Source organism: Nomascus leucogenys, chromosome 2, assembly GCF_006542625.1.
Source record: "Nomascus leucogenys isolate Asia chromosome 2, Asia_NLE_v1, whole genome shotgun sequence".
NCBI lineage: Eukaryota > Metazoa > Chordata > Mammalia > Primates > Hylobatidae > Nomascus > Nomascus leucogenys.
In genome coordinates, this window is record NC_044382.1 from 79997025 (window position 1) to 80017022 (window position 19998).

The 19998-nt window shown below is 48.5% G+C and overlaps 1 protein-coding gene across 1 annotated transcript; it reads right to left on the reverse strand.

The window, feature by feature from the left end:
• Nucleotides 1-422: 422 nt before the first annotated feature.
• AQP8 (aquaporin 8) lies at nt 423-12224 on the reverse strand. Its single transcript, XM_030799464.1, has 5 exons — nt 11747-12224; nt 7617-7743; nt 4795-5009; nt 2126-2260; nt 423-913 (listed from the first exon to the last, which is right to left on the reverse strand). Exons 1-5 carry the CDS (start codon nt 11986-11988, stop codon nt 865-867), a joined length of 768 nt encoding a protein of 255 aa, XP_030655324.1. The 5' UTR covers nt 11989-12224; the 3' UTR covers nt 423-864.
• Nucleotides 12225-19998: the final 7774 nt, after the last annotated feature.

Consider the following 19998-nt stretch of genomic DNA (forward strand, 5'->3'; position numbering starts at 1 on the left):
AAGCCCACCCACCCCCACCTCCCCACCTAGAGTGAATGGTGAATGAATGGGCTGACCCATGTCCTGGACAGCACCAAGCACTCGAGTAGGGACAGCACTGGGCAGTCAGCCAGACCCTGGACTCTGCCTGGGGCTTCTCAGCAGGGTCCTGAGGTCTGTGATCTGGAATTGACTCCGACTAGACTCCAAATTGGACTCAATATGCACTCTGAGCTCCAGACAGAGCTCCAGGATGGGCCTGTCCAAGTGGAGACAGGCTGTGGTCTGGCCTCAACTTCAAGTGCCTGCCGTGGCCCAGGACTCTGAGCCGGGCTGTAGGATCAGCTGCTCTGGACAGCCAAGGCCTAACCCCAGACTTTTTTTTGCTTGCTTTCTCCTCAGCAGTGCCCATTTCTCAAATGAAAGGCAAGCCAGTGAGCACATGGAAGGAAATATTGGACTATTTATTGCAAAGTGAGAATTGTCAGCTTGAGAAGCAAGGAAGTGGCCAGGCCCCAGAAGGCCCTTCTACAACAAAGCAATCAAGAAAGAAATGGGGTGCGGGAAATGAGCTGATGTGCAGAAACAGCCTCCTTGTCCAACTCGGGGACCTTCCTCTCAAGAAACACCCTCGTGTTATGGTGTTTGCACTGCTCTCTGGGCAGCACGGGCAGCGTGTCCCCCAGGCTGGGGTCTCTGATGAGCACAAAGGAATTCCAAGAACCCAGAGCCGCCTCAGCAGTCTGAGAAAGCAGGCCCAGGCAGTGGAAGCAGGGGGTGGCTACTCCGGCCTCTGCTCTGGCAGGAAATGCAGGAACTCTCCTGTCAGTCTGGGACAGGTGAGCTGAGGACACCTGGAGCAGCAGGAATCCCACGAGTTCGGCTTCACCGAGCCTTCAGGATGAGGCGGGTCTTCCCATCTCCAATGAAGCACCTGCAAGGAAGATGACCCAGTAAGGTCTCTGCCCTGGAGGAGAGACCCGGCCCTTCGCCATGTCTCCGGGCTCAGAATCTCCAGAGAGATGACTTCCTGAGCCTCCCCAGCCTTAATAGCCAGATCCCCTTGCAGAGAGGGAGACAGTTTTCTGCTTGGTTTCTTTTTTTTTTTTTTTTTTAATTGAGACGGAGTCTCACTCACCCAGGCTGGAGTACAGTAGCATGATCTCAGCTCACTGCAGCTTCTACCTCCTGGGTTCAAGCAATTCTCATACCTCAGCCTCCCGAGTAGCTGGGACTACAGACAAGCACCACCACACCCGGCTGATTTTTGTATTTTTAGTAGAGACAGGGTTTTACCATGTTGACCATGCTGGTCTCCAACTCCTGACTTCAAGTGGTCCACCCACCTTGGCCTCCCAAAGTGCTGGGATTATAGGCATGAGCCACATGCCTGGGTCCTGCTTGCTTTCTAACCCTTTTCCTGAAGATGCTCATTGCTGCCACTCTGAAAGCCCAGAAATAAATGAAGCCAGGTGCAGTGGCTCACACCTGTAACCCAGCGCTTTGGGAGGCAGATCACTTGAGGTCAGGAGTTGGAGACCAGCCTGGCCAACATGGTGAAGCCCCATCTCTACCAAAAAAAATTATAAAAACTGACTGGGCGCGGTGGCTCAGACAGGTGGATCACATGAGGTCAGGAGTTCGAGACCAGCCTGATCAACACAGTGAAACCCTGACTCTACTAAAAATATAAGAATTAGCTGGGCATGGTGGCAGCGCCTGTAGTCCCAGCTGCTTGGCAGGCTGAGGCAGGAGAATCTCTTGAACCCGGGGGCGGAGGTTGCAATGAGCCAGAATCACACCACTACACTCCAGCCTGGGCAACAGAGGGAGACTGTCAAAAAAAAAAAGAGAAAGACCAAGTCCTAAAGACATTGTGTGAGTGCCACCTGAAACCACTGCTACCTGTGAGGTTTTTGATGATGTGAGCCAATGAATTCCTCTTTATGACATAAGCTGTTTTGAAATAGATCTCCATCGCTTGCAACCAAAGCTCCTAGATGGAGCCATTTTCTTTGCCTCTAAAGAGGCTCCCTCTTTTCTCTTCCAAACCCAAGTGAGAGCCTAGCCCTCTAGCCCCGGACTCTCTGGGAGATGTTGCCAAGTGCCCATCCAATGGGCCAGTGACCCTGTGTCACAATCCTACCTAATGAGCAGTCCAACAAGCAGGCCAGCCAGGAGTGGGCCCAGCCAGTAGATCCAGTGGAAGTCCCAGTGGTTGGCCACCACCGCAGGTCCAAAAGCACGGGCGGGATTCATGCAGCCTCCAGACACAGTGCCCCTGCAAACACCCAGGCACCCCGGTCACCAGGATCCCAGCCAGACCCCACCTCACCTCACACTTATGTCCCCAACTAGGCCTAGTCACACACCACCCAGAAACCCTCTCTAAACTCCCACATCATGAGCTCCTGGGTAGATCCCAAAGAAGGTAGAGAGGCTATTAGCACTAGGAAGCAGAAGGCATGGCTTGCCGCTGGGCGTGCAGTCTGGCACTCCCCACAAACTCCTCTAGAATGCCCAGCAAAAATGCCTGCTCGGCGATGGCAGGAAGAGAAGCTGGAGCTACATCTGCTCCAAAGTCTACAAAGGAAAGGCAATCAGTTTCAATCCTTTTGGAGTCAAGCTGACCTAGATTCAAAACCCAGCCCACACATTATAAAATAACAAAAAGTATATCATAGGATTGTTTGTGACCCAAAGAATAAATGCTTGAGGGGATGAATACCCCATTTACTTTGATGTGATTATTACCCGTTGCATACCTGTATCAAAACATCTCATGTAACCTCAGCCAGACATAGTAGCTCATGCCTGTAATCTCAGCAGTTTAGGAGGCCAAGGCAGGCAGATCACTTGAGGTCAGGAGTTCGAGACCAGCCTGGCCAACATGGTGAAACCCCATTCCTACTAAAAATACAAAAATAGCCAGGTGTGGTGGCACATGCCTGTAATCCCAGCTATTGGGGAGGCTGAAGCAGGAGAATCACTTGAACCTGAGGGTTGGATGTTGCAGTGAGCCATGATCATGCCACTGCACTCCAGCCTGGGTGACAGAGCAAGACTCTGTCTCAAAAACTAAAACCAAAAATAAAATAACGAACAGTATAAGTGGATTGTTTGTGACATAAAGAATAAATGCTTGAGGGGATGAATACCCCATTTACCCTGACATGGTAATTATGCATGGCATGCCTGTATCAAAACACCTCATGTAACCCAGAAATATATACACCTACTAGGTTCACCCACAAAAATTTAAAAATATATATGTAAAGAAAGAAAAACCCCAGCCCAGATAGTTCTAGGTGTGGGAACCTCCATGAACCTCTCTGTGTTCAGGTGAGGTGAAAGTGACTATCGCATAGGTTGTCATCAGGAGTGAATGAGAAAATGCAAATGGAGCCCACACCTCGAATATAGTTAATGTACAAAAAGCATTGACTATTCTAGCTGGTCCAGATGAGGCCCTTGTTGCACCACAAGCTGAAGGCCCAGAATCTCCTACAGGGACACTCTTCCCCAGGTACACCTCTCTCGTTCTGGGGCTCTGTCTTTACCCCGTTCTCTCCAGCTGGGGGCCTGTAGACCTCATCCCCACCCTGTGTCCAGCTTCGAAGTCAAAAAACTTGTAAGTAGGCCGGGCGCGGTGGCTCACGCCTGTAATCCCAGCACTTCGGGAGGCCGAGGCGGGTGGATCACGAGATCAGGAGATTGAGACCATCCCCTGCCTAATACGGTGAAACCCCGTCTCTACTAAAAATACAAAAAAAAATTAGCCGGGCATGGTGGCGGACGCCTGTAGTCCCAGATACTCGTGAAGCTGAGGCAGGAGAATGGCCAGAACCCGGGAAGCGGAGCTTGCAGTGAGCCGAGATCACGCCACTGCACTCCAGCCTGGGCAACAGAGCAAAAAAAAATAAAGGCTTGTAAGTGAATCAAAGGCCACTAGGGGGCAGCAAAGCATGGCCACAGCTTTACACACACATTCCGCAGCCTGCCCCAGGCTCCACCTCCCAAAGTTGAGGGAGAGCTGACCCAGGAGAAAGGTTAGACTTGGTTCTGTGTCCAAAAGAAAGGAAAGAGTCAGACATTAGGGAGGGGCTCCCTGGGCTGGGCACTGTGGCTCATGCCTGTAATTCCAGTTCTTTGAGAGGCCAACACAGGAGGATGGCTTGAAGCCAGGAGTTCAAGACCAGCCTGGGCAACATAGCGTGACCCCCATCTCTACAAGAAAAATAAAAAGGGTTCACTCAGCCTCTTGTCCCAAATCTGTCACTTAATTTGCCACTGCCCACTAACCTTAAATAAGTCACTTCTGTCCTCTCTAAGCCTCAGTTTCCTTATCTATAAAATGGGAGACATCATCCCCAATCTTGTTGCCTTAATCCCTTCCAAAGCCTGCTGGGAGTCTCAAAATAAATGAGACAACAGTTACACATGCTGTTTGTAAGCCTGAGGCTAAAACCTGGCTGCCCGCCGACTGAATGAACACAGTTCACAGAAATGTTTTATTTACGCTACCAAAATTGGAAAACATCACATACAGATTTAAATTTCTGACTTCCTTTGAATGAAAGCATCACCCCAGACCCATGTACCCAGCAATAATTGACAGCTGAATTGACTGCAGCACCTCTGACACCGCAGTCGCCCCCACTCCCTGTTGTCTGCCTGATGCCAGCCCACCTCCCCATTTGCAGCACCTTCCTGGCCCCTAATAGCAACTGAATCTGTGGCCCTCAGGCCTGAAATCCCCCAGAGCTGAACAGCGCAGATCTGGGCATGGTCACCCCACTGCCAAGGGACACTCACCCGGCCAGGATATCCACGGCGACTGCAAAGCCGATGGAGAACGGGGCCAGAGGGCCCTTTGTCTTCTCATTGATGGCACCCATGCATACGGCCAGGGCCAGCAGCATCGTCAGGATGATCTCTGCCACCAACGCCCCTGCCACCTGCCCCTGCTCCTGGACTGTCACAAAGGCCGCCCCAGATGCATTCCAGAACCTCTCCTCGGGACTCACCGCCTGCACAGAGAAGATGCTCAGCCTTACAGTGGGGAAGAGAGACAGCTGGAAACTGAGGCCTAAAAAACGCATGCCTACCCACCTTAAGGGCCAGTGAAGGGTTATGTCCAATTTCAGTTAGATATACCTGCATCCACATCCCAGCTCTGCCAGATTTTACTGTGTGACCCTGCGTGAACTACTGAACCTCTCTGAGCCTCATTTTGTTCAGCCGAAAAATAGGAATGGGGCTAGGCGTGGTGGCTCACACCAGCAACCCCAGCACTTTGGGAGGCTGAGATGGGTGGGTCACTAGAGCCCAGGAGTTCGAGACCAGCCTTGCCAACATGGTGAAACCCCATCTCCAGTAAAAATACAAAAAATAGCGGGGTGAAGTGGCGGGCAGCTGTAATCCCAGCTGCTCAGGAGGCTGAGGCACAAGAATCACTTGAACTCTGGAAGCGGAGGTTGCAGTGAGCTGAGATCACACCACTGCTCTCCAGCTTGAACAACAGAGCGAGACTCCATCTCAAAAAAGAAAAAGAAAAATGGGGATAACCCAGTCATGGCTCCAAGTTACAGGCCTAAAGCTTATGTAACTTAGATGATCCTCTTTGAGAAAAAGAACATAAACTATCTTTTTTTTTCTTTGAGACAGAGTCTAGCTCTGTCGCCCAGTGACACGATCATAGCTCACTGCAGCCTCGACCTCCTGGGCTCCAGTGTCCCTCCTACCTCAGCTTTTCACATAGCTGGGACCACAGGTGCATACCCACCATGCCCACCTAATGTTTTTTTAAAATTTTTTGTAGAGATGGAAGGTCTTAACTATGTTGCCCAGGCTGGTCTGGAACTCCTAGGCTCCAGTGATCCTCCCGCCTCTGCCTCCCAAAATGCTGGGATTATAGGCATCAGCTGCCGTGCGTGGCTAAAAATACCTTACACTTAGAAACTCTACAAACACATATGATCAGGTGAACTCATTGCTAAGCCCCCATAGGACCGTGGAAGGGGCATGTGCAGGAGACCCCTGAAGCCTGAGCTCAATTATTTCTACGGGCAATCGGCCTTGGGGCTATCACAGCCCTGAAAGGGAAAGACAGTGCAGTGCACAAGCTTCTGGACTCTGGACCCAGTCGGGGCTGTGCTGCTTACAGGCACGTCTGAACTTGAGCAAGTTACCTGCTTCTCTGCACCTCTGTTTTCTCATCTATAAAATAGGGATGATACTGACAGCTCCCAGCTCACAGACAAGGCCGTTGGTGTGCCTGGCACAAGGTAAGCGCTCTCTATGAACTGACTATGGTTTTTCGTAAAGTTGCTGGGAGATGAAATAAGAGAATATGTGTAAAACATTTAGCAGGAAGAATGTGCTTAGGGAACCCTGCTGCCCCTCAACTGTCAGAACCATGTTTGACAGGTTTTAAGTGGCAGGGCTTGAGCTCGAGTCTGGCCACTGCTTTTCAGAGCAAAAGCAGGCAGGAAGGTCCCGGGCATGTTCCACAGACAGGGTAACAGGCTGTGGCTCTCAAATTGGGGCATGGAGAGACCAGGGCAGGGGATGACAGTAAAGTGAGGCTTGAGAACAAAGTCTGCAGTGGGTCAGCACTTACAGCTTCAGACCCTATCACAGCCAAGCTAACAGAGCTCCCCCATCCACCACTCCCCACACACATGCCATGCAAGGCCCACATCTTGAAGGGCTTGAAGGGTCCCTGGGTGAACCGAGACTTAAGGGCAAAAGAAAAGAAAGAAAGAGAGAAAATAAAAGAAAAAGAGGGATGGAGGGAGAAAGTCTATCCATGGATTTATGCATAAAGCTATGAAAACTCTGTGGCTGGCTAGGCTCAGTGGCTCACGCCTGCAATCCCAGCACTTTGGGAGGCCAAGGCAGGAAGATCACTTGAGGCCAGGAGTTGGAGACCAATGTGGTCAACACAGTGAGAGCCCCCCTCTACAAAAAATTTTTAAAAATTAGTTGGGTGTGGTGACACACACGTATAGTCCCAGCTACTCAAGAGGCTGAGGCAGGAGGATCACTTGAGCCCAGGAGGTCCAGCTTGCAGTGAGCTATGATTGCACCACCGCACTCCAGCCTGGACAACAGAGTGAGACCCCATCTCTAAAATAAAAAAGAGAGGCCGGGCACAGTGGCTCACGCCTGTAACCTCAGCACTTTGGGAGGCTGAGGCAGGCAGATCACTTGAGCTCAGGAGTTCAAGACCAGCCTGGCCAACACGGTGAAACCCCGGCTCTACTAAAAATACAAAAATTAGCCGGGTGTGCTGGCATGCACCTGTAATCCCAGCTACTCGAGAGGCTGAGGCAGGAGAATTGCTTGAGCCCAAGAGGCAGAGGTTGCAGTGAGCCAAGATCACGCCACTGCACTCCAGCCTGGGTGACAGAGCGAGATTCCATCTCAAAAAAACAAATAAATAAAAAATACAATAAAATGCAATAAGAAAGAAAGAGAGAAGAAAAACGTCCACCAATTCCACTGGCAGAAACAAGCAAAAGATTGGACATTTCCCCATTCCCCACTGTCCCTCCAACATACACACACACATCATGCACCTCCAGCAGCCCCATCAGAGAGGAAGACTAGTCCAGCCCCTGGAGTTTACCCACCTTGGCCAAGGCAGCCCCGAGCAGCCCCCCGAGCAGCTGTGAGACCCAGTATGGAAGGAGCATCACCAGGTTGAGGCCTCCGATCAGCATGGCTGCCAGGGACACTGCAGGGTTGAAGTGTCCACCACTGTAACCCACAAAAGCAGAGGAAGTCATGAGCCCAGGGCTGACCACATGGCTGGCAATTGAGACAGCACATCCCAGCCAACCCACCAGGCTGGCCTCTCAGGGCGAGAGTCAGTCCAAGGCCCAACTCAAGCACCAAATTGCTTCCATTTTCCCTGAGGTGCCAGGCAGAGGGTAAGAGATAAAGGGCCCTCTAAGTCCTAAGCCCAGCCCCCAGGATGGCCCTGGAGGAAGAGCATGTAGGGAGACCATCCCTTAACTCCTCCCTGACTCCCTCCAAGCCTCCCTCCAGCCCTTCAGAGATGTGGCCACAGGTCAGATTGAGACACCAAGGCTCCAAGTTAGTAGCCCAAGAGCCATATCCAGGCCTCCCCTTATGATTTGTTTGATTTTATGAGACGGAGTCTTGTTCTGTCGTGCAGGCTGCAGTGCAGTGGTGTGATCTCGGCTCACTGCAACTTCCACCTTTTGAGTTCAAGCAATTCTCCTGACTCAGCCTCCCAAGTAGCTGGGACTACAGGCGTGTGCCACCACACCCGGCTTATTTTTGTATTTTTAGTAGAGATGAGGTTTCACCGTGTTGGCCAGGCTGGTCTCGAACTCCTGACCTCAAGCGATCCACCCGTGTCAGCCTCCCAAAGTGCTGGGGTTACAGGCATGAGCTACCGTGCCCAGCCCGGATCTCCCCTTATGAGTAGCTAGGCCCTGAATAAGACCTCCTGATTGGTTGAACTGCTCAGCCAATGAAAACCCTACTTGTGGTCTGAAAGTGTGATGGGTGTAAAATGCAGATTTGGAGTTCAGGCCGGAAATGGCATTGAGAATCATGGGGTGGAGCTGGAGGTTCATGACCAGGTTAGGGATTGGGATTGGGAGTCTGGGGTGTGGAAGGGAATTAGACAAGTCAGAACCTGAGGTCAAAGGGCAGGTTGCAGTTGATCAGCCACTCCCCAGCTGATGGGTAAAGAGCCTTCACGTTCACCAAGATGTTCAACCAGCCCAGGCTCCAGAGCCAGGGTGGCTGCACTCACATCGGTGTCCCAACCAGTCCCACTCTGATGGAGGAAATATTGTCACAGTTTGGCCTCCTGAATCCATCTGGTTTCCAGGAATGGTTACTCCCCAGTGAGAGAGAAAGGGACCCCAAGACTCCCCATGTCATGCAAGAATCAAAGTGCCCCCCAAGTAAAGAGCCCACCAATGAGTTTACTCATCCTCCAAAGGTCATAGGACATTCATTTGAGACTGGACAGAGGACCTCAGCTCTGCACAAAAGGACTTTGTCCAAGACCCTGATACCTCGAGACCAGCTGCCCCAACTTGTCTGGCTCAGCTCTGGACCCAAGCCCTCAGATAAGCTCCATGCATGGTTTGATTTGATTTGATTTTTTTTTTTTTTTTTTGAGACAGGGTCTCCCTTTGTCACCCAGGCTGGAGTGCAATGGTGCAATCTCGGCTCACTGCAACCTCCGCCTCCTGGGTTCAAGTGATTCTCCTGCTTCAGCCTCCCAGGTAGCTGGGATAACAGGGGCATGCATGCCACCAAGCCCGGCTAATTTTTGTATTTTTGGTAGAGACGGGGTTTCACCATGTTGGCAAGTTGGTCTCGAACTCCTGACCTCAGGTGATTCACCTGCTTCGGCCTCCCAAAGTGCTGGGATTACAGGCGTGAGCCACCGTGCTTGATGTCCATGCATAGTTTGAAAGCACCAGTCAGTGCTCAGACTCCACAGGTTGGGAAGAGGGGCAGCCAGGCTTACTTGGCCTCAAGTAGCTTAGCCTGGGCTCTGCTGAGATACACAGATGGAGTCAGGGTGAGGCAGCTTCCCACGGGAGCCCCAAAGGGGAGAGAAACTGTCACTCAGAGCATGGCTCTACCAGGAGGTCCAGGTGACGAGAACCACATATTTCCTGGTTTACACTCATTAGCAATAAAACAATCAAGACACATTCATTCAGTCATTCATTGTTCACTCAGCAAATATTTCTCTAACACTTACTATGTGCCAGGTGCTGTGCTGGGTGCTTATAACTTACATACATAACTTACCCTGGATCCAGTGAACAACCTCAAAGTCAGTGTCTGGCACGCAGTAGGTGCTGAATAAATATTTGTCAAAAAAGCCAAACAGAGAGGCAGTATTTGCAGTGCCAAAGAGATGGTCTTTCCAGCCAGCTGGCCTGGGTTCAAAGCCCAACTCTGCCACTAAAGAGCTGTGTGACATTGGCCAAGTTACATAACCTCTCTGTGCCTCAATGATCTCTGCCTGATAAAGCTATTGCAAAGATATAAAGAATTAATATATGTACAGCCCATAGTACTATCTATGTAGTTAGCATTCAATAAACGTCAGCTATTATTATCACTCACATTTATACCACTGCACACAGAGGCTTCAGCAACTTGCTGTGGTCACCCTGCTAAGAAGTGATAAACGTTGCCTTCAATCTCAGATCCACCCAAAGGGAAGATCATGTACTTTTTGTTTCACTTGCAGCCTCCCTTGGACGTCTAAAGACATGTGGTTTTTTTGTTTTTTGTTTGTTTGTTTGTTTGTTTGTTTTTTGGAGATTGAGTCTTACTCTGTTGCCCAGGCTGGAGTGCAGTGGCGCAATCTCAGCTCACTGCAAGCTCTCCCTCCTGGTTCAAGCAATTCTCCTGCGTCAGCCTCCCAAGTAGCTGGGACTACAGGTGCCTGCCACCACGCCCAGCTAATTTTTGTATCTTTAGTAGAGACAGGATTTCACCATGTTGGCCAGGCTGCTCTCCAACTCCTGACCTCAGGTGATCCACCTGCCTCAGCCTCCCAAAGTGCTGGGATTACAGGCGTGAGCCACTGCACCCAGCCTAAAGAGATGTTAAAGCTCTTTTCCATTCTGGTTTTCTCAGAAACAGTATTTCTGTTTCCTCATTCAGATCTATTTTTTGAGTGAGATTTAATACAGACCAACCATGTCCCGGATCACCCTGCCAGGCACCCCATTCAACATCTTCGTCGTGACGGCTGGCTCTCCTGGGAACCAGCAGCCATGTCCACAGACCTCCCCATTGAGCCTCTACCCAGACAAGAGCTAAGCCACAGAAGCCTGTCCCTTTCCCTGCCCCTCCTTCTTGATCACCTCTTGACCAGCCAGGACCACTGCAGATCCCTGGATATCCAGGTGGGAAAACCTGGCTCAGGCCTTCTACGCATTTCTGCTTTCCCTAAAACCCACTTCTAGTGATAACAATAACACAGCAACCAATGCCTATGGTATGTTTGGTGTGTGCCAGGTGCTCTACTTCATTTAATTCTCATGCCTCCCCCATGAGGCACTTGGATTTGAGCACTGGAGCCAGACAGCTTGTTCTTGACTCCCGGCTCTGCCACTTTCTGGCCCTCTAAGCTTGGACAGATTGCATAGCCTTTCACTTTTGCAGCTGTAAAATGGGGCTAATAACAGGACCTACCCCACAAGGCTTTTGTGAGGATTAAATAACTAATATCTGTAAAGTAATTAGACTAGTGCCTGGTACATGGTTAGCAATATAGATGTGTTGGCTTGAAAAAAAACCATTTAAAAGCCACTATTCCCATTTTATAGGTGGGGAACTTTGGGTTTAGAGAGTGACTTGCCAGCCAGGCATGGTGGCTCATGCCTGTAATCCCAAAACTTTGGGAAGCCAAGGCAGAAGGATCGCTTGAGACCAGGAGTTCAAGACTAGCCTGGGCAACATAGTGAGACCCCATCTCTACAACAAAATTTAAAAATTAGTTGGGTGCTGTGGCGCATGCCTGTGATCCAGCTACTCAAGAAGAGAATGACTTGCCCAAAGTCGCAAGCTCACAGGCTGCAGGGTCCAGAGTTGACCCCAGACAGTCTGACACCCAACCCCATAGTTATCCAGAGCACTCCTTGAAATCCTGAATACGTATGCACCCAGGGGTCCTTCACAACGGCTTTGCTTTCCACCCCCAGCGCCCCAAGTCAGCACCAGGCTGAATCCTCAGAGCTGGTCTCACCTGATATTCCCCAGCGTGGCAATCATGAGCCCCAAAGCCAGCCCGTGGGCCAGGGCCGGCTGCAGCAGCCCAGTGTCCGTCCCATTCTCAATGACCGACAGGCACCCGATGAAGATGAAGAGAGCAGAGCCCAGCAGTTCGACCAGGCATGGCTGCACAAACCGTTCGTACCAGGACACTCGCCACCTGCCACCCACGCTTGGCTCCCTGGCCTTGTCATTGCCAAATTCAGGCTCACACATGGCTATCTGCCGTAGGGAAAAAGGGACAGAGGACACGGGTGGGAGGCAAGTCCAGATATAGAAGGTCCCGACCCCCAACCATGAATTAATTCACAGCCCCTCTTGCTCTGCCAGCCTGGAAAGGAAGATGCCGACAGAGGGCTCACCTCTCCAGACATCAGGATCAGACGGCACAAACATCGGGCTCTTGCCTGAGCTGCTGGGAAACCTGCACCTGCCGTGCAAGACACTCTTATCTCCCAGGGACAGGACCTGCTGATCACACTATGGGCTCTGCCCCTTTTAAAGGGCTGCAGAGGCTCAATGCAAGTGCAGAGAAAGCAATAAACCTCAGGTAGGAGGCGGCTCTGAGGCCCAGAAGAGGAAATTTTTAAAAATCTCAACAGGGCAGGGTGAGGGAGTCAGGGATTGCTGAACTTTCCGCCAATGAGGGACAAACACGCCAGCCTGGCTGTGTCATCTGGGAGTACACTCCAGGCTGTAGAAGGTGGGAGATGGGTCCAGCACCCCAGCTCCCCACGGTCCAAAGCAGAACAGCACATGTAAGTGGGCCCCACTGGGTTGGAACTTCACATGTTAAGAAACAGCAAACAGCTAGGTGCAGTGGCTCATGCCTGTAATCCCAGCACTTTGGGAGGCCGAGGCGGGTGGATCACTTGAGGTCAGGAGTTCGAGACCAGCCTGGCCAACATGGCGAAATCCCGTCTCCACTAAAAATACAAAAATCAGCCGGGCGTGGTGGTGCACACCTGTAATCCCAGCTACTTGGGTGGCTAAGGCAGGAAAATCATTTGAACCTGGGAGGCGAAGATTGCGCTGAGCCAAGATCATGCAACTGCACTCCAGCCTGGGCAACAGAGCAAGCCTCTGAAAAAAAAAAGAAAAAGGAAAGAGAAAGAAAAAGAAAGAAAGAAGAAAGAAAGAAAAAGAAAGAAAGAAGAAAGAAAGAAGGAAGGAAGGAAGGAAGGAAGGAAGGAAGGAAGGAAGGAAGGAAGGAGAAAGAGAGGGTGTGTTGGCGCTTGCCTGTAATCCCAGCTACTCAGGAGGATGAGGCATGAGAATCACTTGAACCCAGGACCCAGAGGTTGCAGTGAGCCAAGATCATGCCACTGCACTCCAGCCTGGGCAACAGAGTGAGACCCTGTCAAAAAAAAGAAAAAAAAGAAAGAAAGAAAGAAAGAAAGAAAGAAAGAAAGAAAGAAAGAAAGAAAAGAAAAGAAAGAAACAGCAAACCCATTTTCCATTATTTTTCCACTGAGTCCCACAGCTTCAAACACCTGCAGTCACCGTGACAGCCTGAGCCAGGACTGAGTGTATAGATGACGATCCTTCACAGACAGAGGCAGCAGAAACTGGCAAGAGGTAATGCAATGCAGCGGCAAGACCCATGGACTTTGGAAACAGGCTGCCTGGCATTCAATCCCAGCTCTGCTGTAAACTAGCTATGTAACCCTTGGGCACACAACTTGGCCTCTCTGGGCCTTTGTTTTCTCATCTGTTAGGTGTGGATGTTAGTGGTTGCACCATGTCATAGGGTCGTTGGGAAGTTTAAATGAGATAATATGGGTAAAGTGCTCAGGACAGTGCTAGACACACAATACCAGTGTCCACTAATTTACAATACACGCTTAGCTGTAACTAATAGCTAATAGTGAGCATGTTCTACGTGCCAGGCACTGGGGCTAAGTGCCTTCTATTATCTCATTTAAACCTCACTGCCACCCTGTGAAGCAGGTACTATTATTACAACCATTTCACAGACGAGGAAGTGGAGTGTCAGGAAGATTGAGTTTCCCAGGATTATACAGCTTATATGATCACAGAACTTGTGGGCTGTCACAAAAGGATAAATACTGTATATGATTCCACTTGTATGAAGTACCTAGACTAGTCAAATTCATAGAGACAGAAGTAGAATGGTGGTTTCCATGGCCCGATGGGAAGGAAGAATGAAGAGTTTGTGTTTAGCGGGTACAGATTTCCTGTTTGGGAGGAAAGTTTTGGGATGGATGATATAGTGGCACAACAATGTGAAGTACTTAATGTCACTGAAATGTACACTTAAAAATGGTTCAAATTGCTGGGTGTGTTTGGCTCACACCTGTAATCTCAGCACTTTGGGAGACAAGGCAGGCAGATCACTTGATTTCAGGAGTTCGACACCAGTCTGGCCAACATGGTGAAACCCTGTCTCTACTAAAAATACAAAAATTAGCTGGTTGTGGTGGTGCACGCCTGTAATCCCAGCTAGTTGGGAAGCTGAGGCAGGAGAATAGCTTGAACCTGGGAGGCAGAGGTTGTAGTGAGCTGAGATCACACCACTACCCTCCAGCCTGGGTGACAGGACGAGACTCCATCTCAAAAAAAAAAAAAATAGTTAAAATGGCATATTTTATTTTATGTGTATTTTGCCACAGTTGAAAAAAAAATACTTGTGAGCTAACCCACTACACTCTACTGCCTTTCTAAGAGGGATGGATGGATGGATGGATGGATGGATAGATAGATAGATAGATAGATAGATAGATAGATAGATAGATAGATGATGGGTGGGTGGGTGGGTGGGTGGGTGGGTGGATGGATGGATGGTTGGATGGATGGATGGATGGTGGATGGATGGATGGATAGGTGGATGGATGGATGGATGAATGAATGGATGGATTGATGGATGGTTGGAAAGAAGGGAAGAAAGAAAGGAAAGGAGGGAGGAAGAAAGGGAGAAAGGAAGGAGGAAGGAAAGAAAATGAGATGAGTTCCTTATTCATTCATTCACTCACCAAACATTTAAATAGCTGCTGCAAGCCATTCACTGTTCTAAGCTGGCTGGAGATGTAGCAGTGAACAAGACAGGCAAAATCCTGCTCTGTCTGATAGCTTTATCTCTGAGTGTTTGTATGCGCTGATGGAGAAGTCATGCTAGAGCTAAAGGAATTTTAATGATCATTTCTGACATTTCTCAACTACTCACTACATCTCCAACACCATGCTAAACACTCGGTATATATTCGTAACCCCCCTTTGAGATAAGTCCTATCACTTATTACCACCATCTTCAGATGATAAAAACGAGGCACAAAGAAGTTAAAAAACTCATCCATGGCTGTGTACATAAAAATATCCGCTTCAGGACAGAACTGGACATATCTAGAGAAGAGCATGACAGTTTGTTGACAGCCCATGTCAGCGAGAGGCCCGGAATACAGGGTCTCTGCCGGATATCTGCACCTCTAGGAAGGTGATCTTTAGCCCTGTTCTCTACCTCCTCCATATCCCACATATCCCACAGCACATCATACAAGATGTTTCTTAGACCCTTCCTTCTACATCCTATAAATAGCAACATAAGATAGTCTGACCCAAGGCTTCCCCATCCCCCTCATTATTTGCTCAAATCCTGCCAGCATTGCTTCCAGAATCGTTCTCTCTTGTTTTCACCCATGCCTTCATCTGTTCTTGCTTAGTCCCTTGAACAAAGAAAAACTAGGCTGGGTGCACTGGCTCGCACCTGTAATCCCAGCACTTTGGGAGCCCAAGGCAGGCAGATCACAAGGTCAGGAGTTCAAGACCAGCCTGACCAACACGGTGAAACCCTATCTCTACTAAAAATACAAAAATTAGCTGGGCATGGTGGCACATGCCTGTAATCCCAACTACTCAGGAGGCTGAGGCAGGAGAATCACTTGAACCTGGAAGATGGAGGTTGCAGTGAGCCGAGATCGCACCACTGCACTCCAGCCTGGGCCACAGAGTGACACTCCATCCCACCCCCACACCCCCCAAAAAATGGATTCTTTGCTCACATAATAGTCCATGGAAGGCTCGTCTCCAAATGGTGACTCAGGGATCCAGGCCACTTCCATCTTGGAGCTGCCCCATCTAGGTCCTCAGATCTTCTCCAGCAAAATGAGAAAAAGAGAACGTGGAGGGCTGTGCAGGAAATTATAATGGGCTGGGCCTAGAAATACTATATATCCCGCCCATCTATATTTGATGGGCTCAAACTCAGTCACATGGCTTCACCTGACTGCAATCGAGCCTGGGAATTGTAGTCTAGCTCTGTGCCCAGGAGGAAAAAGAAAGGCATTTTATGAATATCGAGCAATTTCTGCCACATACTAGAAATTGTTGCTTTCCCGGAGACCATGGTTCTAGTCAAGTTTTTCCCTGAATTAAATCATTCAGTGTCTCCCATGGTTCCAAGACAAACCCAGACTCCCTTAGCTAGCCACAGAGGCTTCAGTTTCTAGCCCCTGAATCATCTCTTGCCACATGAACCTTAAACAATTTATCAGATAAGCTATGTGCCCTCACCCGGCCTTGTCCATGCCGGTCCCTCTGTTTGCAGTCCTTGTTTGCCCTCTTGGCCAACTTCTATTCCTCATTCAGATCTCAGATCAGATATTATGTCCTCTCTGATGCCTGGGCAAACTACCTGTTAGTCCTCTAAAAACACCCTTCCCTTGCTCAAGGCAAGGTTGGATTCCATAACTCCAAAACTAGGCTAGCGCGGCAGCTCATGCCTATAATCCCAGCACTTTGGGAGGCCGAGGTGGGCGGATCACAAGGTCAGGAGATCAAGACCATCCTAGCTAACACGGTAAAATCCCTTCTCTACTAAAAATACAAAAAATTAGCCGGGCATGGTGGCACGCACCTGTAGTCCCAGCTACTTGGGAGGCTAAGGCAGGAGAATTGCTTGAACACAGGAGGGAGAAGTTGCAGTGAGCCAGGATTGCACCACTGCACTCCAGCCTTGGCAACAGAGCAAGACTCTGTCTCAATTTAAAAAAAAAAAAAAAAGGAAAAGAAAACTAGGGGCTTCCAGTGAAAACCTGAATGCCATTCAGAAAAAACAACATATTTCCACTACATGAGAGTTTTAGAGTATGTCCTCATGTCCTCATACACAATATACTGGTCTCTCAAAACCACTGAAAAACCTAGTGGGCTAAGGAGATACTGTCTTCCTAAGAAATTCTTTGGCTGGCAAACTTCCTAGTTTTCCAAATCCAGGTCTGGTTAACATGACCAATGCTTCTAATTTTTATCCCTGTTTGGTTGGCAAGACTTCCCTGCATCTATACCTGTCTGCCATCCCCCACCAGGTCCAGATGGAATGTAGAAGCAGGTCACATTTTACCCTGGCATCTCACCTTTCCCTTCTTTCTTGCCTTGATGGCTGCACTGTTGTGCCAGATGTGATGCTGGTGCTGTGGCAGCCATCTTGGACCATATATATAGGCCAGATGTAGTGGCTCACACTTGTAATCCCACCACTTTGGGAGGCCGAGGCAGGTGAATCACCTGAGGTCAGGAGTTCGAGACCAGCCTGGCCATATAGTGAAACCCCGTCTCTATTAAAAATACAGACATTAGTGGGGCGTTGTGGCACACACCTGTAGTCCCAACTACTCAGGAGGCTGAGGCAAGAGAATCACTTGGACCTGGGAAGCAGCAATTGCAGTGAGCCAAGATCATATCATTGCACTCCAGCCTGGGCAACAGAGCAAGACTCCATCTAAAAAAAAAATATATATATATATATATATGATTGTAAAACCTAAGAGCAGTACTTGAGATATTTTGCAGACCCTGTACTTGATGGATCAGCTAGCACCACCTAGATGGATAAACTGGCTCATGTGATCTTGTGGGCCCCCCCAGGAACTGACTCAGCACAAGAAGACAGCTTCGACTCCCTATAATTTCATCTCTGACCAATCAGCACTCCTGACTCACCGGCTTACTCCCACCCACCAAGTTGTCCTTCAAAAGTCTGATCCCTGAATGCTTGGGGAGACTGATTCGAGTAATAATAAACTGGTCTTCTGCACAGCCAGCTCTGCGTGAATTACTCTTTCTCTATGGCAATTTCCCTATCTTGATAAATTGGCTGTCCAGGCAGCGGGCAAGGTGAACCTGTTGGGAGGTTATGTAATTATTTAAGAATGAAATACAAATATAAATAAAATATGTTTTTAATGAACATGTCTTATTCAGTGTATGTGTATTATTGTCTGTATGTACAATATATGTGAATTTTTTGTGTACATGTGGGGTTTTTTTCAAATGGCTACTAAGTTGTTATAACATAAGAACTTTTTAAGTGTTTTGAACCTAATTCCTTAATAAATAGAGCTATTAGGTATTTTTGTGGGGGGTCGCCTCCGCACAGAGTGAACCAAGAAAGTTTGGGGTCCTCTGAATTAAAGAATGTATGTTCTTGTATTTCAAGTACTTGCAGAAGAGAACAGTTCTTGCAGATACATCATCCCCAAATTCCAGAGACACTGGGTTTCAGGTTAATGAATTCTTCTCAAAGCTAGACACCATTTATAATGCAGAGACTTGACAATTTAGGGTGTGCTCTGTGGGCAACCAAAGAAACTTAAAGCAGAACCTCTCATTCTCTTCTGAAACTGCTTCCTTTCCATCTCAGTAGATTTGCAATTGTATTCAATGTATTACCACTTGGAGCTCAGGGCAACTAGCCATTGGAAGTAAGTCTAGTTTTCACCTTTCTGTCTTCTCAAACTGCAAGATTAGTTTGCACCTGAGCAACTTCCTTCCTCATAGAAGTCACCAGTTCTTTCTATTCTCCCTTGCAGTGTCAAGGTCAAGGTGTTGAATGTCTTTTGAGTCACAAGTAACCAGTTATATTGGCTATGTCAGAATGCTTTACAGCCAAAAAGTCCTTGAACGAAGGAAGAAGTCCACTAAGTCTCATCAGCAAGGGTCCAGCTTCTCTTCATCTGCATGTTTTGAACAATAAAAATGACTACCATTTTCTGAGAACCTACTGAGAGCTTAGCACTCCGTCTTCTTTTTCTCTCTCTTTTATCCTTCTTATCTACATCCAAATTAACTCTACAGAAGAAAAAATCCAAATGATCAATAAACAGACAAAAAAAACCTTAATCTCTGCAATAGCCAGAAAAAAATTCAAATTAAAGCAAGAGAAATAACATTTTCACCATTAGATTGGTAGAAAGATTTTTTTAACTGATTAACATATGGTGTTGACAAAGAAGGGGAAAACAGGCCGGGCGCAGTGGCTCACGCCTATAATCCCAGCACTTTGGGAGGCCAAGGCAAGCAGATCGCCTGAGGTCAGGAGCTCAAGACCATCCTGGCCAACATGGTGAAACCCTATCTCTATAAAAAATACAAAAATCAGCTGGGCGTGGTAGCTCATGCCTGTAGTCCCAGCTACTTGGGAGGCTGAAGCGGGAGAATTGCATGAACTCAGGAGGTGGAGGTTGCAGTGAGCTGAGATCGCGCCACTGCACTCCAGCCTGGGCGACAGAGTGAGACTCCGTCTCAAAAAAAAAAAAAAAAAAATGAAAAGAAAAAAGAAAAAAAGATGGGGAAACAGACAAACTTACACATTGCTGGTAGAAGTGGGAATTGCTACAATATTTTGTAACACCATCTTGAAATATTTATTGTTAAATACTTAGATATATGCACCCTTGACCCAGCAAACCTCAAATTGGGAATTCTAGACTACAGAAATAAAAGCTCCAGTAGGTGAGAATATAATTACAGGGACATTGACTTCATCTTTTTATTTATTTGTTTGTTTATTTATTTTATTTTTTTGAGATAGGATTTCACTTCCATCACTCTGGCTGGAGTGGAGTGGTGCGATCTCAGGTCCCTGCAACCTCTGCCGCCCAGGCTCAAGCGTTCCTCCCACCTCAGCCTCCCGAGTAGTTGGGACCACAGGTACACGCCACCAGGCCCGGTTAATTTTGTTTCTGTATTTTTTGTACAGACAGGGTCTCACTATGTTGCCCAGGCTGGTCTTGAACTCCTGAGCTCAAGCAATCCACCAGACTGGGCCTCCCAAAGTGCTAGGATTACCGGCGTGAGCCACTATGCCTGGCCAACTTCATCGCTGTTCATCATAGGAAAAAAAAAAAAGATGAATGTCTACTTTCAGTGTCCTGAACATCCCATAGTTTCTCTCACTGTTCAAGTCTTCAGACAGTCTACTTCTTTTACCCA

Excerpts from the sequence above, each read along its gene's own strand:
- AQP8 (XM_030799464.1), bottom strand. The coding sequence starts at position 11,988 with ATGTGTGAGCCTGAATTTGGCAATGACAAGGCCAGGGAGCCAAGCGTG. Across the intron at positions 5,010-7,616 it reads TCGGGGCTGCCTTGGCCAAG|GCGGTGAGTCCCGAGGAGAG; the intron begins GTGGGTAAACTC and ends TTCTCTGTGCAG. Across the intron at positions 2,261-4,794 it reads GCCGTGGATATCCTGGCCGG|GGGCACTGTGTCTGGAGGCT; the intron begins GTGAGTGTCCCT and ends GGGTGTTTGCAG.